Source organism: Podarcis pityusensis, assembly GCF_964106645.2.
Source record: "Podarcis pityusensis genome assembly, contig: HAP1_SCAFFOLD_168, whole genome shotgun sequence".
NCBI classification, from domain to species: domain Eukaryota; kingdom Metazoa; phylum Chordata; class Lepidosauria; order Squamata; family Lacertidae; genus Podarcis; species Podarcis pityusensis.
This window is the reverse complement of record NW_028293350.1, coordinates 17,497-30,958: the sequence shown is the minus strand read 5'-3', so window position 1 is coordinate 30,958 and position 13,462 is coordinate 17,497. Positions and strand designations below refer to the sequence as shown.

Genomic DNA, 13,462 nt, shown 5'->3' with positions numbered 1-13,462 from the left:
ACTTGCGATCTCGGTCACACGCAGTCTGTAGTCCGCTGGCAGCAGGAGTTCAATATGGGTATGTCTTTGAGTTAACATCTTACATCAAAAACCTAACAGTACCTTAATTTAACATCATGGCTTTGAGAATTTATTTTTGGAATGTTAATGGCTTAAATTCTCCTCAGAAAAGTAGACAGGTTTACTATGTTTTGGAAAAGCAGAATTTGGATGTAATTTTTTTACAGGAAACACACACTAGACTACATAGAAAAATTTTATCAAATAAAAAACTTGGTCAAGAATTTATTTCTTCAGATAAAGTGAAAAAAAGAGGAGTGGTTTTTTAAGTCAAAGAAAAATGGAATCAAAAACTGATCTTCAAAGACGAGGACGGAAGATACATTGAGTGGAAATTACAGCACAAGGCGATAAATATTTGTTACTGGGAATCTGTATGATGGCAAATCAGAATTCTTTAAGAACTTGGAAACAAGTCTTTTGGAACACTTGGATTACAAATTAATTTTAATGGGAGATTTGAATGGAGTGGCATATACTTTAATGGACAGAACACAGAGACAGAAAATACTGAATACTGGCAGATTACCTAAGACTTTCTTTGAAATAACTGATAAATTCGACCTGTCAGACATATGGAGAGTTAGGAATCCAACTGAAAAAGACTTCACATTTTTTTCAGGTACAAACCATTCATTCTCGAGAATCGATTATTTATGGATATCCAGAGACTTGGTTCCTAAAGTATCAAAAATGGAAATTTGCCCTAAAACCTGCTCAGATCATAATGCAGCTTTTATGGAATTGAAAACGTCCCTACAGGTTTCTTTCAGATGGAGAATGAATGATGATTTGTTGAGGAGTACCCAAATTGTAAATAAAGCCCCCAAAGCCCTAAAAGACTATTTTGAAATCAATATGAACCAGGGAATGGAAACAAGGGTAATGAGAGGATTTCTCATTCAACAAAATTCAGTTAGGAGAAGGATACAGAATGAGAAAAAAGATAAAATTTTGGAACAACTAAAAGATAAAGAGGCAACCCAAAGAATTTGCAAACACAAAAGGAAATTAAAGCCTTACAGCCTCAGTACTCACAGATTATTAACCAAGAAATAGAATGGAAATTAATGAGATGAGACAAAGGAACTTTGAATTTGCAAATAAATGTGGGAAACTTTTAGCTTGGCAATTAAAAAAGAGGCAAAAACAAAGTACTATTACAAGTATCGTAACGGAAGGAAAGTCTGTGGAGAACCCTGTGGACACAAGAAGATGTATTACAAACAACTGTATAAAAAGAAGAAAGAAGATCACGCTAAAATTGAGCAATTTATTAGAACTAACGGTTTGCAGAAGATTCCTGAGGGTAAAAATATCCTACTAAATGACCTAATTACAAGACAGGAAGTGGAATACGCAATAAACTCAAGGCAACTTGGCAAGGCCCTGGGACCAGATGGTCTATCAGCAAAATATTACAAGATACTGAAAGACTGGCTTATTCAACCACTGTTAGAAGTTTGCAATAAGATTATAGGAGGAGGCAGACCACCTGAAACCTGGAAGGAAGCCTATATTACTCTGATTCCAAAACAAGATCAAGATAGATCCAATGTCAATAATTACAGACCAATCTCCCTACTTAATGTGGATTATAATTTTTTTGCAAATATACTGGCCAACAGGCTAAAGAAGTTTATGTCGGAATATATCCATAAGGACCAGGCAGGGTTTCTGCCTGGAAGACATATGAAAGATAATATTAGGAACATTGTAGACGTTTTGGAAAAGTTGAAAGCAAGAAAGAACTGTAAAGCAATGTTAATGCAGAGAAAGCCTTTGACAATGTATCTTGGAGTTTCATGTCACATAACTTAGAAAGTATGGGGGTTGGTCAAGAGTTTTTAAATGGGATTAATGTGATTATCATGAACAAAGAGCTAAAATTATAGTAAATAATGTGGTATCAGAGGAAATTAGAATTGAGAAGGGAACCAGGCAAGGGTGCCCACTTTCCCCTCTGCTGTTTATTTTAGTCCTTGAGGTCTTGTTAAGTATGATAAGAAAAGGTGAACAAATTAAAGGTATTGTAGTAGGATCTAAACAGTATAAATTAAAAGCCTGATGACTTAGTATTGACATTACAGGATACAGACTCCAGTGCAGTAAAAGCACCGGAGATGATACAGGAATTTGGACAGGTGGCGGGATTTAAGTTAAACAAGAGCAAAACCGAAGTTTTAGAGAAAAATCTGGACAATGAGGAAAGAAAATTACTACAAGAAAAGACAGGCCTAGTCTTTGTGAAAAAAGTTAAATATCTGGGAGTTAATTTGTCGGGGGAAAATTTGAACTTATATAAAGATAACTATGAGAAATTATAGAATGAAATTAAGAGAGATCTGGAGATATGGTCGAATTTGAAATTGTCATTAATGGGCCGGATTTCAGTGGTTAAGATGAATGTATTGCCAAAGATGTTATTTTTGTTTCAAGCCCTCCCAATTATTGACAATGTGAAATGCTTTAAAGAATGGCAGAAAGCTTTATCTAGATTTATCTGGCAGGAGGAGAAACCCAGAATTAAATACAAATTACTAACGGATTCAGGAGAAAGAGGGGGATTTTCCCTGCCAGATTTGAATATCTATTTTGAAGCAGCAGCGCTTTGCTGGATTAAGGAATGGATACAACTAGAGGATACCGATGTCTTAGATTTGGAGGGTATGATAAAGTAAAGGCCCATAATGCTTTTAAAAACCATGTAATTAGGAAATCTCTGTATAATGTGTGGATGAAATATAAAGATCTCTTAGAAAGGAAGACACCCAGATGGCTCTCGCCAGTGGAAACCAAGTGGTTGAGATATTGGAAGACAAAGAAGGTTATAAATTAAAACCATTTGATCAAATTAAATATAAGATAAATTGGTTATATTATCACCAGTTCAATGAATTGTATAAATTAGATAAGAAAAATGGTTTTGCTTCAGAAAAAACTAAGTTGGAAACAGAGTTGTTGGACTCTAAAGTTAAAAATTTGTCTAAAATGTATAATTTATTGTTGGAATGAACAAGGATGAACAAGTTAAATATGTGATGATAGACTGGGCAAGATATGTGGGACACAACATAATGTTTGAAGACTGGGAAAGATTGTGGAAGAAAGGGGTCAAGTTCACTGCATGTACGGTGTTAAAGGAAAATATTATGAAAAGGATGTATAGATGGTATTTGACCCATGTAAAATCCCTGTAAAATTAGCAAAGATTTACGACAACAGTGATAATTTATGTTGGAAATGTAAAGAAAAGGAGGGTACTTTTTATCATATGTGGTGGACCTGCCCCAAGGTGAAAGACTTCTGGGAGAAGATTTATAATGAACTGAAAAAAAATGTTGAAATATACATTTATTAAGAAACCAGAGGCCTTTCTTCTTGGAATAACAGGTTTGGAATTGCCCAGAAAAGATGTAAAACTGTTTTTGTATGGCACAACTGCAGCAAGAACCTTGTTAGCTAAGAATTGGAAAACATAAGAAGTTCCAACAGTGGAGGAATGGCAGATGAAGATGATGGATTTTTCGGAGCTGGCTGACCTGACTGGAAGAGTCCGTGACCAGGAGGAGGAGGAGTACCCAGGAGGATTGGAGGAAATTTAAAGATTATTTAGTTAAGTGTGTTAAGATAATATAATTGGAAAAGCTTGCAAACATCAGATAGGTTTAGGATTTACTTATGTAATCTTAGGAATTAATATGTTTAAAGCTAAAACAGAAAGAAAGAACGATGCAAAGCGATTAAGTTAATTTTATGAGAAAAATGGCTTTGGAAAACTGTTAAAATGATACACACTGAAATTCAACTAGGGGGATTTGAGGAAGTCATTTAACAATGTCACTAAGCTTGGTTTAAATACGGTTAAGATTTATGTTTGTCTGTTTGTTTGTTTAAATTTTTTGGGAAAATCAATAAATTTTTTTGGAAAAAAAAGAAAATAAAATTATTAACTCCTTATGTAAAATCTGAGCCTTAGTAGCTGGAAATAAAGATAACGAAGCCAACTGAAGATAAGGGATTATTACTTGTCCTGTTCGGTATTCTATAGTGGAGAATGGCAGCAGGGGAGTCAGGTGCACCAAGTTGCCTCCAACATTGTAGGAGCTGGTCACGCATGTGTGATGTCACACACGTGCCGCCGCCACCCAACCTGGCCAGGCCAACTTGGCCCACCATCACCCCACCACCAGCTGCCTTACCTTTGGTGGAGGATGTCCCAGTGAGAAGACACTTCCTGCTGGTGCATCTTTGACAGAGATCACCAGAGCGCTTTCCTGGAAGGTGCTCTGGCGTTCATCAAAAGGACGTGCCAGGTGAAGATGCTTCCCCCTGACAGGTCCTTTGGAGGACTGCAGTGGAATCTTGGGGGGGGGGGGCTTCTTGACAATATTGGGGGCCCTGGCACCGGTGGGGGGGGGTTGTGACAGGACTCACCAGAACAGAGCACCAGCAACTATGTTGTACTGACACCCTTGATCAAGATATACCAGCATCTCATTTTTTTTTACAAAACCCCCCACTCACCACTATTTGATACATGCAGATATAAAATATATTCAAAAGAAACTAATATTGATACCACAAATGCTAAAGTGAAAAAAAAACACCCTACCACATATTGTATAGTTAGTCTTTTCATTCACAGCCTCTCCAATGTTTTGGAGAGAGGCTGTTACAAACAAGCTGAAGTTTCACATCTGAGAATTTGCTGCGACTGAAACCAACACAAGCCATTGTTGAGTCCATCCATACACAATCTTAATGGATAGTTACTCCAAGGTCAGATTCCCATGCCACTTTAAAATTTGCATTGCCATTGTTTTCTGACACTGCCATATTTGAGAAGGAGAAATCACCTACAGATTGATATTGCATTTAAAATAAAATACCATCCCACCAGTCCTGTATATTCTGGGTTCTCTGTGAGGAGATGCAAGCTAGACATTGCATGCAAGGTGCTAAAATGAGATGAGCAGAGGACAATGGAGATTCAATCCAGCTCCCTCACTACCTACTGCCTTTACAGACTTCGGCTTTCCATGCGTATGTGGTCTAGTATCTGACCCCGTGGTCTAGTATCTGACCACGGAGCATTATTAAAGCAAGACTCCTATTGGGGATTTCAGTGACTAATGGCCAACATATCTATGGTGAAATGATGTAGATTATATGGGAAATAGGGGCATGGTAACCCTGAGGTGCCAAGGCATTTGCTGCCAAGGAGTGTGGTGGAGTCTCCTTCTTTGGAGGTCTTTAAGCAGAGGCTTGACAACCATATGTCAGGAGTGCTCTGATGGTGTTTCCTGCTTGGCAGGGGGTTGGACTCGATGGCCCTTGTGGTCTCTTCCAACTCTATGATTCTATGATTCTATGATCCTAGGCACAAGACACTGCTGCCATAGATTCCCATATAAAGTTAAATGTCTTACCTTACACTTCACCATATCCTGCACTCTCTCTTGCGTTGATTGTCCAGACTTGGGTCTCACAAGAATATAAATACTTTTCACATCAGGGCTGCAATACAACAGCTTTTCCACTAGCACTTTGCCCATAAAACCTGTGGCTCCAGTAACAAGTACTGACTTTCCATTGTAGTAGGATGCAATTGATGACATGTTGCTTTCAGTTTCCAGCTTCTTTGTGGAGGTATCTAGCAGAAAGATGGAATAATGCAAGGTGTTAGATGTCTGAAAATTCTGGATCATGGTTCGGAGTAGTATTGGCACTGTTTAGGCCACTGATGGCCAAACTTGGCGCTCCAGCTGTTTTGGGACTACCACTCCCATCATCCCTAGCTAACAGGACCAGTGGTCAGGGATGATGGGAACTGTAGTCCCAAAACAGTTGGAGGGTGAAGTTTGGCCATCACTGGTTTAGGCCGTACCTTCTGCTAAAATTAGAGGACTGCGAAGAAGAAAATTCTATATTCACAGAAGAGCAGGCTGGTTTTAAGAAATGAAGATCAACTACAGAGAACCACTATCTAAACCACTATCTCAAGGCAATTTACATTTAAAATGATTAAAAACAGAGAGAAAAACTCCCAAACCCAAATACATTTTAAACAAGACTAAAACAAAGGATTTCTCTTTCTAAAACAATATAGTACAGAGCTCGACACAGGAGCCATGAAGGTCAATCACTCATCCTCCCACCCACAAGGTCAGGGGTGGGGGGTGGATTCAGCCTGTCCTGCTCCAACACCCCTGGAAGCAAGGCCACTGGTAAATCCCTGGCCTGGCTGCAGGGCATGGTGAAAGTTCCTGCGGAGCACGGGAGTGGACCAGAGGGTAGCAGTCTTCACTCCGGTTCGCTCCCAGCCCTTAGGGCTCATCCACACTTATCTATTGTCCCACACTTTCTAGGCGTCAGCACTTCAAAGCACCATGTCCAAGCATTTTTTGGCAGGTATTGGCACTTTCCCCGCAAAAACCCACTCTTTATTGCTGAATCAGAGGAAATGGCAATCCATGAATTGCATTCGTTCTGATTGAAGAGTAAAGAGTGGATTTTTGTGGGGAAAGTGCTGGGCCAAAAAATAAAAAGTGTTCTTACATGGTGCTTTGAAGTGCCTAGAAAAGTGGCAGAAAAGGAAGTCTGGAAGTCTGCCATTCCCTTAGAATGGCAAGGTATTTTGTATCTTCCACTCACACTAGTTTGCATGGCCGACCTGTGTGGGCAGAGGAAGGTCCATTCATCCGAGCACACCATTTGATTATACATTTTACCTTTAGAAAAAAAACCAATTTTGAAAAATCAGTTGCACTAAAATGATTTTTAAATTCCAGTGTTAAAAAAATGGGGCAAGGAAGACACAAAATTGAAAAAAATATGATTGTATAAATGGAACAGCATACACACACACACACACACACACACACACGTGTGCACACATATAAAAATTGTAAGATTGATTTTAAAATGTAGCTAAAATGAGTCTGACTGGAAAGGTAACAGCTGAAGTTATGTCAACAGAGATGCAGGATAAGCTCAAATGCCTAATAAATCACTGCACACCATCAAAATCTAGTTTCTTAAGAAGAAGAAAATTGCAGTGGAAAGACAACCTGACTGCTCAAGATCCTTGTATGAATTTACAAAGCCCTGAAGAACTTCGGTCCAGGGCACCTTTGGAACCACCTGACGTGATGGCTTCAGAAGAGGACTGGGTGAATTCATGGAGTCAGGCTATCTGTGGCTCCTAGTCATGACAGCTATGCCCTGTCTCCACAGTCAGAGGTGGTCATGTTTCTAAATACCAGTTGCTGGAAGCCTCAGGAGGGGAGAGGGCTCTTGTGCTTGAGTCCTGCTTGTGGGTTTCCCACAATGGGCATCTGCGTGGCCACTGTGAGAACAGGAAGCTGGACTAGATGGGTCATTGGACTGATCTTTTGAACACTTATATCCTAGTTTGATCACTGAGGTCACCTGTAGGAGTGCTGAGCTGGTGAAACTGGTTTGTCAACAACATGAAACTGACACCTGTGGAATGTTCTTCCAGTAGTTAATGCCTTCCGTATTAAATTTTTAATGATTGCTGAAAACGTTTCTATGATACCAGACCTATGCAAACAATTAAAAAAGGTGTTTTCTGTAACAGTAAACTGGTGAGCTGTAATTTCAATTTTTTATGTGGCTTTTATATATATTTTTTAAAGTTGCATGACTTTATTGAAATTCATAAATAACATAAATAATATACATAATATACACACTCTTAATTCAACAAAAATGAAAACAACCATGTACTAATATTATTCTTTGAATTCAGAAAAATTAAACTTCATTTAAATTTATAGTCTCTTTTTTCCAATCTTTTTACTAACATAAAATACACTTCCTATCATTTCCCAATGCAAACTTTCTTTCTAGTGTTGAATGTACTTAATATTATTACCTTACTCTTTCTGTATTTTCTAATACCTTCTTACAACAGTTTGTATTCATTACCTTATTTCTTAACTATTACTTTAAACAAGGGTCATTCAAATGCTGCCATAAATATTATACCACTATTATATTTCTGTATACACTATTATATTTCTTATACATATCCCATTTTTGAATAAATAATTGTCTTGTGTTGCCTCTTAGTCTATTGGTCAATTGCGCCATTTCCGCATATTCCTGTAATTTGCCTTGCCAATCTGATAAAGTTGGAACTTTCCCCCCTTTCCAATTCATTGCAACCAGTGTTCAGACTGCAGCCGTGGCATATAGGAAGATTTCTCTTAATTCTTTTGGGTTTTTGGGGGGGAATTTAGAACCTAAAATACCCAGTAGGAAGGCCTCTGGCTTTTTAAAGAATGTTAACATAAGATCTTTTTCAGCTCATCATAAATAAGATTCCAAAACTCTCTGATTTTTCTGCATGTCCACCACATGTGGTACATATCTCCATTACTTTCACCGCACCGCTAACAGTTATTCGATATTTTTTTTTAATGTATTTTTTATTAAAGATTTTCTTGATTTACAGAACTATGTGTAATGTCTCTCTCTCGTATTTTTTCCATGTAACATTTTTACAAATCAGTTTCATTTGTTGAGACATTAGGAAGAAAAGGGGGAAAGGGGTGGAGGGGAGGAAAGATGGGTGGGGGTGGGGTCGGGGTCGGGTGGCAATGTTTCTATTTTACTTAATATATCTAGGGTTTGGTGTCAAGCTATTCAATATATTTTTGTACACCTTTGAAAGCTTTGATGGGGTGAGATACGATTTGTATTGCATCTTTAGCATGTTTTCTTTAATGGTGTAACATGCCGTAAATTTCATGTTTGCTTTCCAGAGCGTTTCCCATGTCTTGAGCCCATCTAAGAAGAAAAATATGAAAGGAAGCTGGCTGACTGAAATATACTCAGAGTCGCAAAGTGATTTCATGCTCTTTATTCAGCTCATAGTGGTGAGGAGGAATGAATGAATGTCCCCTCACAGTATCTGCTTTATATACATTATTTACACAATGGGCTGCACATGATTGGCTAATTCTGGAATTCTACTGTAAGCCAATCAGGATGTGGATTCACTTCTATCTGGAGCAGGATTGGGTGGTTCCTGCCAACCAATCATACTGCTGCATTGTTCTAGGACCAATCAGACTGCTGCATTCTGAATCCTATTGTTCTAGGACCAATCAGACTGCTGCCTTTTGGATCCTATTGTTCTAGGACCAATCAGACTGCTACAGTTTGGATCCTATTCAACTCAGTACATAACACCCCTCCCCTCTAAGTTCCAGTCCTGCCCGGGAGGTCGCATTCATAGTCCTCAAGGTATGCCGGCGGCCTACGTGTGCGTTGTGGCCTGGGGTGTTCCCTGGTCCGGGCTCCGGGTTCTGGCTCGTGTTCCAAGGATGCTGGCTGTGATGCGGCTGTTTGGTCTGGTGCAACCGGCTCGCTCAGTCGTGGTTCTGGTTCCGGTGTCCTTTCGGCCTCACGGGTCCTCTCTGTATTTACTGATTCTGCCTCTCCTGCTGGCCCCTCCTGCTCTATGGGCCTCACTGCCCCGCTGTTCCCTTGGGACTCCTCTGACCTGTCCTCCTCCTGGTTTTCTCCCGGGAATCGTCGCCGTATCTGGTCGCAGTGGCGGCGCCAGCATTGCCCCCCATCCGTTAGCACCTCGTACGACACGGGGCCAGTGACCCTGGTGATTGTGGCGGGTACCCATGCTGGGCCTGCCCCAAAATTCTTTGCGTACACTGGGTCCTGGGCCTCGAAGGTCCGGGGGTTCCTGCCTTCCCCCACCACTACCTCATCCTGAGCTCTATCGGGGTGAAGGCGGTCCAATCTGATTGCAAGGCGCCGACCCATTAGTAGTTCAGCGGGGCTCCGGCCAGTCGTTGAGCTGGGGGTGCTGTGCTGTGCTAGAAGGAATGTGGCAAGGCGGTACTCCCAGTCCCCTTGCGTCATGCGGCGAAGGGTGTCCTTGGTGGTCCGCACCATGCGTTCTGCTTGGCCATTGGTGGCAGGGTGGAACGGCGCCGAACGGATGTGGCGGATGGCGTTCTGCGCTGTGAAGGTTTGGAATTCTCCTGACGTAAATGCAGTCCCGTTGTCTGAGACGAGAGTGTCAGGGAGCCCGTGGGTTGCAAACAGCCTGCGTAGTACCCGGATGGCTGCGGACGTGGAAGTGGACGGTACCAGTGCGACTTCCAGCCATTTGGTGTAGGAGTCCACCACTATGAAGAATGTTTTCCCCTGAAAGGGGCCAGCGAAATCCACATGCAGGCGTGACCATGGTGCTCGGGCGGACTCCCAGGACTGGACTGGGGCCCTTGGGGGATCTGGGCGGGATTCTTGGCAGGCCTGGCAGTGTTTGACCCAGGCCTCTATCTCTCCATCGATCCCCGGCCACCACACATAACTCCTGGCAAGGGCCTTCATTCTTACTACCCCTGGATGTGTCTCGTGTAGGGCTGTGAGGACCCTTTTGCAGAGGGGCTGGGGAACAACGACTCTGCTTCCCCATAACAGGCACCCCTTGTGGGCCGACAGTTCATGTTTGCGGGTTGTGTAGCCGGCGAATTCTGGCCCGGGGCTGCTGCTGGGCCATCCCCTCCACACCCAGTCCAGGACCCGGGAGATGACCCTATCTTTCTTGGAATGGTGTGCAACTTCTTGTGCCTGAATGGGGCGGTCGGGAAGCAGCTCCAGGCTCATAACCTCTTGTGCAGGTGCTGGGTCAGGGCCTGTTTCCGGTAGTGGTAGCCTGCTGAGGGCGTCCGCATGGCCCATCGCCTTCCCAGGTCGGTGAATCAGTGCATACTGGTAGCTGGCAAGGAAAATTGACCACCTGAGGACGCGAGGAGACAGCACTTGGGGGGTCTGCTTTTCGGGGGCAAACAAGCCAAGCAACGGCTTGTGGTCAGTCACCACGGTGAAGGGCCGCCCGTACAAGAAATCATGGAATTTTTTTACTCCCTTTACGATTGCCAGACCCTCCTTGTCGATTTGCGAGTAGTTCCGCTCGGTTGTGTTGAGTGTCTGGGAAAAGTACGCCACCGGTACCTCTCTTCCATCCGGGAGTTGGTGCCCCAGGACAGCTCCAATGCCATAGGGTGAGGCGTCGCATGCTAGCACCACCGGCAGCCTCTCGTCGAAGTGTGCCAAGACCGAGTTTGAGACAAGCAAGTCCTTGACTGCCTGGAATGCGGCCTCCTGGCGCTGGCCCCACACCCAAGGGGCCCGCTTGTCCAGGAGTCTGTGTAGGGGCTCCGCTACCGCCGCCTTGTGGGGAAGGAAGGAATGGTAAAAGTTCAATAGTCCCAAGAAGGCCTGAAGTTCAGTCTTGCTCTTGGGCGCTGGGGCATCACAAATGGCCCGTACCTTGTCCCCAGTCGGGTGGACCCCTTCTGCGTCCACCATAAATCCCAGAAAGTCCACCTGAGGCACTCCTAGTAGACATTTTTCCCGCTTCACCTTGAGACCCGCCGTCTGGAAACGGTGCAGAACGGTGCGGAGGCGGTCCTCAAACTCCTCTGGTGTGGGGCCGGCAATCAACACATCATCGAAGAAGGGGGTGACGCCAGGAATCCCTTTAAGGAGAGAGTCCATTATATTCTGGAATATGCCTGGTGCCACGCTGACACCGAATTGCAGCCGCTTTACCCTGAACGCTCCTCTGTGCGTCACAATCGTCTGTGCCTCTGCTGTGGCCTCATCTACTGGCAGCTGTTGATATGCTTGGGCCAAGTCCAGCTTGCCAAAAATTTTCGACCCAGCCAGGGTGGCAAGGACATGGCTGACCACTGGCACTGGGTATGCGTGGGCCGTGAGGGCCTTGTTTATGGTACATTTGTAGTCTGCGCAGATGCGGACCGAACCATTAGGCTTGACGGGTGTGACGATTGGGGTTTCCCAGGGAGCATTAGGCACCGGCTCCAGCACTCCTTGCTCTACGAGTCGGTCCAATTCCTCGTCTATACGGGGTTTCAAGGCGAACGGGACCCGGCGGGCCTTGAGCCTGACCGGTCGTACTGCGGGGTCAAGCTGTAGCGCAATGGGGGGGCCCGTATACTGTCCCAATTTCCCATCGAAAACCCCTGGAAATTCCTTGCATATGGCGTCCACGTCCACTTGTAAGCTAGTGTGGTTCACCCCGGTGACAGCTAGCCCCAGTGGTCCAAACCATGCCAATCCCAGTAAGCTAATGTAGGGGCCCTTGACCACAAGCAAGTCCAGTTGCCGCGTCCGCCCTCGGTATTGCACCCTGAAGGTCCCCACCCCCATTGTGGGGACCTTACGTTTCTGGAAGTCCCGGAGGGTGAATGGGGCCGGCCTGAGTTTGGGACCCCCAGTGGGACACAGTTTCCTTAAGGTCCTTGCCGAGATTATGGATAGAGTTGAACCCGTGTCAAGCTCCATGCGGCATGGGGCCCCCTCTATCTGTACCTCTACATAAATTTTCTCTACGTTGGGGTGGGGCAACTGGTATACCTGGGAGTCCGTGAGCTCCGTCGAGTTGCCTTGGTGCGTTGGGCCCCGGGACCTGGGGCTCTTGGATTGGTCATCTGATGCCTGGTGTCGGGTGGGCCGAGCCCGACACACCCGGGCGATGTGTCCCGATTTTCTGCACTGCCTGCACTCTGCGTTGCGGAAACGGCAGGTCCTCCTCTCGTGACTCTCCCCGCAGCTTGCGCAGTTCCCTCCTTCTCGTCGAGGCAGCTGTGGTCTGTGCGCTGCTTGAGTGCGCTGCTGTACTCGGTGCACCTCCTCCCTGTCGGATCCTGAGTCGTCGGTGAGGTCTTCATGGTGGACCCTCGGTTGGGATGGTAGGCTCGGCCGTGCCTCTTGGGTCGACCTCTCGGCAGCTTCTGTTGCCAGGGCCTCCTCCAGAGCGACCTGGAACGTTAGGTCCTTCTTAGCGTAGAGGCGTCGTTGCAGCTTCTCATCCTTCAGGCCACCGACGAGGCGGTCACGAAGCATGTTCTCCAGCTCTGAGAAGTTGCAGAACCGGGCGGCTTGGCGGAGAGAGGTCACAAACCCAGTTATGGTTTCCCCAGGGGCTTGCCGCTTTGCGTAGAAGGCATTTCGACGAGCCACCACTGAGGGCTGCGGCGAAAAGTGCCCCTTCAGCTGTTCCATTATTGTTTTGTATGGAACAGTAGCGACGTCTTCAGGCGCAAGGAGAGCCCGGGCGATTTCAAACGTCTCCTCTCCGCAGACGCTGAAGAATATCGCCCTCTTCTTGGCGTCTTCTTCGTCGGTGACCCCTTTGGCTTCTAGGAGGAAGGTGAAACGGGAGGCGTACTGTCAGGGGTTCAGGAGCAGAGGCAAGGGCAAGGGAGGAAACAGAGAGCGAGGGAGAGGAGGCAGAAGAAAAGATGAGTGATGACGACGACCCGAGATCTCCGAGTCTTTCCAGTGAATCAGAAGATTCACAGAAAGGAGCACCAGT

General features: G+C 44.7%; 1 protein-coding gene across 9 annotated transcripts in view; it reads right to left on the bottom strand.

The window, feature by feature from the left end:
• LOC308469053 (fatty acyl-CoA reductase 1-like) overlaps positions 1-13,462 on the bottom strand; it is a 75,447-nt gene that overhangs the window by 46,730 nt on the left and 15,255 nt on the right. For all 9 annotated transcript variants that reach the window (XR_013981976.1, XR_013981977.1, XM_081024371.1 and 6 more), the window contains exon 2: positions 5,493-5,716. Coding sequence is in view for 7 of the 9 variants with exons in the window: in XM_081024368.1 (XP_080880494.1) it covers positions 5,493-5,716 (224 nt within the window). In the remaining 2 variants the exon portion in view is untranslated. The remainder of the gene's footprint in view (positions 1-5,492; positions 5,717-13,462) is intronic.